General features: G+C 38.8%; 1 protein-coding gene across 1 annotated transcript; it reads right to left on the minus strand.

Moving 5' to 3' along the window:
- Window positions 1-796: 796 nt before the first annotated feature.
- On the minus strand, window positions 797-3,961 carry LOC308120418 (neuropeptides capa receptor-like; the record flags this gene model as incomplete). The annotated part of the gene is made up of 7 exons (XM_080481023.1): window positions 797-804; window positions 1,040-1,360; window positions 1,583-1,766; window positions 1,841-2,062; window positions 2,589-2,794; window positions 3,603-3,699; window positions 3,812-3,961. The coding sequence occupies 7 exons, from the start codon at window positions 3,959-3,961 to the stop codon at window positions 797-799; spliced, it is 1,188 nt and encodes a 395-aa protein (XP_080337149.1).
- Between the last annotated feature and the right edge of the window lie 2,433 nt (window positions 3,962-6,394).

Here is a 6,394-nt window from a genome sequence, read left to right on the forward strand (position 1 = left end):
ACAAATATTATAAGAATTGATAGTCAATTGATGTTGTGTTTTTTCTCAGCTGACAAATGTGGGTATAATATTCATTCTTATGTAAAGCAAATGATGAAAAAACACATGCACTCTGATTATTAAGGGAAATGAAGCATTAACTGTTATCTCCGTATTGGCTTATCATTCATGCAGACTCTTTCACATTCTAATTATTCATTTGATGTGAGGTTAATGTATGATTAAAAAAAAAAGTACCTGAAATCTTCTCAATATCCACATTGTGTCCTCTTAATCAGCTTCTGTCTAAAAGCAAATGTCCACTGTGTTTATATGAGAGGAATTTTAATGAACATTGGTGTTGGCCACATCATTTAGCATTCATCAAATAATATACATAACGGACCTCCTGAATTCAATGAATGTTTTGGCTGTGTGGATTGTTTATTAACGATTTGTTGTTACTCCAAATAACTTAGATGGGTGATATGAATTGATTACACAATATATTTCCAAACTGGATCAAACACATGGTTTGTTCAGAAGCCACATTTTCACCAAAGACAGAGAGTATGCAAATCCAAATAAAGCAAAAACCTGCTGCAGTTATGTGATTATGGTGGTAATTCAAAAAGCTCTCAAGTTGTTCTCCTCAATGGGGCAACAATTAACATGCCAGCTGGGCACTTTAATTAGCTGTAATTATAGATGGTTCATGTAGACTTCAGATATCTGACAAAGACTTTCTGTATTCTATCAACTTTAATGTCAGCATATTTCCAGCTTTGGTCTCCACATTCTAACTAATACAGACACGTTACAGATCTGATAAAAACAACACAGTTGAACACCAATCTTGATCACCATATTTGAAGCACCGTATTAATGACATAGTAACATACACGTTTTGTCAAGTGCCTTTCGGAAAAGTAACATCACAATGATTGTAGCTGCTGTTCATGTTGAAAGAGTTTTCCAGGCCCATCCTTGTTTCTCTGATTTGACAGGTTTGTGACTGTAATCTTTTGATTTCCAGTATTTTCCCTGTTTTTTTTACTACCAGTCCTCTCCCTGACTGTTGCGCTCCCTTCTTCTGTTGAACTTCTCTGCTTCAGCCAAGACATGTTCCCATACTTCCAGTAGCAGTGAGGCCTGAGCCGAGCCAGAGTTCTCCAGCATGCTCTTCGAAATGTATGGGAAGAAATACAGAACAGGAGCGGGTCCAGAGCACCGTTGATGTACCACAGAGGAAGTGACAAATAGGATTTCAGGACTGTGTAGACAGAAAGGACGGTGTCCGACCACACAACCACATAGACTTGCATCAGAGAGGAGGCAATGTCTGGAAAATTGCAAATGAAAAAAGCCACCACAACTGCACCTGTGGGGGGGGGGGGGGGGGGGGGGGGACATCACATCAAGAGAAATTAGCTCACTACCGATTTCTTGTCAATCTGTTGCTTTTGAGGAAAATGTATACAATCTGTGTCCATTGGTATCAGGAAGGGTTTAGTGAAGAACGACACATCTGCCTTAATATCCACCACCAAGATAAAAACATCATTTACAAAGCAAATTGTTTGTTTTTGTTTGCATCCCTCACCCATGAGTTTCAGAGCTCTCTTCTCATTCAAAAGGAGTTTTCCATTCTGATGGCACTGGATGTCTCGTCTGCCCTCCGGGTTTCGACCAGCCTGCATTAGACCTATGTTTCTCCTTTGACGACTGTTTCTCCTCAAGTAGAGCAAGATGAGCATGTAGAGAGTAAAAATAGAAACCAGTGGTACCTGTGAATAGAGAGGCAAGTTGATCACCAGTGTCTAATGCAAATGCTTAACCTGATAATGATACATTTCCTCACCAGAAAGAAGAAACCTGCTCTTAGCAGTAAAGCTCCTTTGTAGATGTGCGCTGGGTCCGGCTCTGTCATCTCACACATGGTGGAGACATGGAAAGCATCTTTGTGGGTAGTGGCTGTGTAATCCAGGATGCAGGCTCGGGCCTGGTCATACACCAGAGCAAAAGGTACGGCTGAGATCAGCGAAATGATCCATACGAGGAGAAGACATGGCAAACGGGATCTCTGTTGGGAAGCAAGAATAGATTGTGGAGATTGAAGAAGAGATGTAACTATTAATTATTCTAATAAAGCACACATGTTTAGAATTGAATTTAAAGAGCATTTATTTAGGAATTTGGTTTATTGTTGCATTAGGATTATAATGGCTATCAACATATATATTTTGTATTAAAAAAAAAAGCATTTGAGGCATAAGAGTGGGGCACAAGGACCTTAACTTCCCACATTTGCCACGGCCTACACCTACTCTATTAGCTTTCATATCCTTTGCTGCTAACTAGCCCAGAGGTCTGCAACCTTTATGACTGAAAGAGGCGTTTTTGTCACTTTCCCCTAAATCAAATTGAGCTGGATCCACAAAACCCATTTTATATGAACACAAATTGTGCCTTGTGTTGCATTTATGAAGTTCCATTTACAATGTCAGGATAGTTAACATTTCATTACATTTTCAGCTGTTCAGCTGTTCAGCTGTTTTCTTTAGAAATCCTCATCATTTTAGAGTTGGTTTTCTTTAAAGTTTACTCACTTTTAGGCTGGAAACGGACCACATAGTGTGGCAAATGGCTGCATAGCGCTCGGTGGTGAAGGTCACAATAACCCAGCTTGTGGTGGCGCAGTACAACTGGCGGATCATGAAGTACGCCTTGCACACTGCTGGGCCCAGACGCCATGGATAGCTCTCCCAGTAATACCGGTACAAAGTCACTGGGATGGTCAACAACTGCAGGATGTCTAAAATGTAAATAATTCAAAGTAAGTAAATGATTGGACTCGATTGGAAACGCTGAAGTGAAAACTGTTTCTTGGAGTACACTTTATACATTCTCACTATGGTCAAAAAACACTACTGCAATCAATTGAAATATAAATGATTTACAAGACTGAAAAGTGTGATTCACCTATTTCTATTTGTTTGCTTTGTCTCTCTTCCATTTTATTTTGTGTTACCTCATAACTCATATATAGTTACAGCAGGTACGTATGTACACATTTATTTGAGGTGAAATGTCCATGAACACACAGCCTCAGCCTTACTCCACATGCATATTATCTTCCATGGCAACTCCATAGCAACCTTCCTCAAGCAGAATCAATTTTCCTCCCAGGGGAACAGATTCCTATGACATTTTTAAAATCACTAAAGACTTTCAGTATTAACCACATGGCTTCCTTGATCATGATCTCTAGTTAAAGTGATGAAAAATTGCTGCAAGAGTATATTTTAAAGTACAAATCAGAACAGAATATAAAGTGTGAGGATAATGTTAAAACAACAATTGATTGGAAACAGTACCACCGGCTCGAGTGTTGAAACGGAGACATTGCAGGTTTTAAAACAACTGTTCTTATAGAATTTAAGTTCACCTTGATATTTCAGAAAACATGGGAGAGAGGCAAAAAATAACCACACCTGAGGATTATCAAAAGGATCAATGATTAAGGTATTCTGTTCATAAGGTACGAGGCCAAGGAAGCTTTCTAACTGTAATTTTCAGGCTGAATTAAATCAGAATCACTCATTAAGTGTAATTGTGTGTACCTGAAACGACCAGGCTGAGCAGGTAGAAACGAATAGCACTGACTCTCATATGAGCATCCATTAGGAGGGTCAGCATGCTAATGCTATTGAACAAGACCTGTGGAGAATTTGCAGAGGATTTAGTGGACAGATGATGGTGCTGCATCACTTTTCTGTTGTGACTTTCATTAGAATTTGGACTTGTAGCCTGGAAAAGAGAATATCCATACTCCGAACAAGAAGATGATGCCGTAGAAAATGGTCATTGGAACGGCAACTGTCAGTGGCTCACTTTGGGTGACACTAATGTCAAGCGCTGGCATTTCACTTGGACTGACGTTACAGCTGAAGAGGAATGAAATCTGCTCGGAGGTGTCCATTATGAAGCAGCAGTGTTGGAACTAGAAAGATGGGACAGACAAATAATAGGTTAATTCATGAATTAGAAGTATTTAGAATATAGATATATAGCTTCACTTTGAAAAAGGATGTTCTCTTTAAAAGCAAAAAAGAACTTTCTTGAAACGTTAGTCTGTAAGGTCTTTTATCATGGTACATTAATACATAAGTTACAAAGCGCATATCATTGCCTTCTTAAAAGAAACTTTAACTGATCTCTGAGTTACCTGGAGGCAAAAAGACAGTATGCCTGTAGTTGAAAACATGCTTGGAATTGTAATTTTATCATAGTTTTGTATAAAGAAAATGTGGGAATGGTTATGTTTTTATTTTAGTAAGACCTTACATTAAACATTTGGGGAATATAATGGTATATTAGTCATCAAAAATACAACGTTTATCGGATAACGTTTTTTTTTTACCTGATAATAAAAGTTTACAGATGTCCAGTAAATATCTACTGTCCCAATTGAAATCCTTTATTCAATAAGAGACACATCCATTTATAAAGATGAAAAGAGGTTGAACGTTAGAGATCAGCATGAACCCAAACAGTCAATAAAAAAATGATTATCCTGGACAAAAGCATTTTCTACAGTTGTCACAGACAGTCTGTGTTATCAAAGCACACACAATTATGTGTTTATGAAAGAAAATTTACTTAACATTTCCCGTCTTGCAGAAGAAAAGGTTGTAATTCAGGGATGCAATTATTGTCCATCCAAAGTCCCTTAAAATAGAAATCTGATAATTCCTAGTAAAAATCTGACAAACACACACAAGCACAGGTATGTAACCTACTCAGACACACTGCAATGGTGTAACTTGCGCAACAGAAATGCATGCACACACACACACACACACACACACACACATACACACACACACACACACACACACACACACACACACACACACACACACACACCTGTTGCACTCTCAGCTCTAAAATTCTACATTAAGAAAACTCCAGCGTTTGGGTCCGAATGAAACATAATGATGTAATTAAAAGCAGTAGAAGAGACATTTAGACTCACCTCCTTGAGGGGAAAAGGGAAAGAATACAAACCAGAAGCTTTCTTCCCAGGCAAAGGACTGCTCCTTGATTGTCTCCCTGCCACCACTGACTCTCCTTCTATGTCTGACTCCCTTGGAGTCCTGCTCTCTGTAATCCCTCCCTTCTCCATCTCATTCAGTTTCATCCACACACTCACATACTGTATATTCGACTGAGTAACTGCAGCTGAATAAGCATAACAGATTCTGTTTAGCAGAGAGAATACAACCAAATGTCTAATTATTGTTTTTGCCTGATATGGAAACAGTGGTCAATGGATTTCACTCACACAGCATTTTAACTCTATTCTAGAAGCCTACAGTGTTATTCACATGAATTCATACAGACTCATACCTACTGGCAATTCAGAGTCACCAGTTACCCCCAATCAAGCAACATTTTCACCTTGTGGTTCCTGCATCAATTAGACTAAAAGCTCAGAACTTGACACAAGTCACATTTTCCCATGTTCCGACCCTATGTACCCTTAAGAAAACCTCAATCTTGGACCTTATAGCGCATGGATATTTTTCAGAACTATTAGTCTTCTACCAACATACATCCAATCGACAAACAACACAAAATCCAACATAAAGGGTATGATAAAGACTTTGCAGTACCAGAATCACTTTATTGCACCACTTCATGGATTGTTCAGGCTTTTGGAAGAACAATTTGTCTGTTTATTGCTTTGAAGAAAATGATGGACAGGCTAGTTAGGTCAAAATGGCCAGTTAGGGCAACATGCAGACACTGAAGCCCACAAGATATGATAACATGTTGGACCACTGTTATCAGGACGGAAATAGCGCCTGGAAAGGCTAACGGTGATCATTCAGAACTGTGTATTGATTTTCATCCCCAGTTCTCTCAAATAACTGAAGTCATTTTTTGAAAATGCTTTCTACAGCCGAGCAGAACTGCTTTCATGGATTCAGGTCTGAACCATCCAATTAGTCTTGAATGTAATCAAAGATAGCATGTGATCATATTCTATTCCACACTTCTGGAAAATGAGCAAGGCAATTTTTATGCTTGGATTAACTCTTCAGGGTGCATTTATCCATGTAATGGAGGATTTATGCACTACAACACCCGTTTCTGTGTCATGGCTGAAAGGCTCATTGAAGATTTCAACATGGACATTTTCAGCTGCATTTGAGTGAGATTGACACTTGTCTTTCCTGAGAGATGGTACTTCTTAGAAACCATCATCTGCATCCAATGTCGGGTGGCTAATGGCTTTTCACAGCTTTTAACACGGGTGTCTCAGTTGCATTCGAGCCAACAGCAGGAAGTACTTGTGAGTACTTTTCAACAATAGTCTTTCAAAAATCATGTGAAATTCTGCAACTTT

The sequence above is a fragment of the Lipophrys pholis genome (genome assembly GCF_963383615.2).
Source record: "Lipophrys pholis genome assembly, chromosome: 15".
Classification (NCBI taxonomy): Eukaryota; Metazoa; Chordata; class Actinopteri; order Blenniiformes; family Blenniidae; genus Lipophrys; species Lipophrys pholis.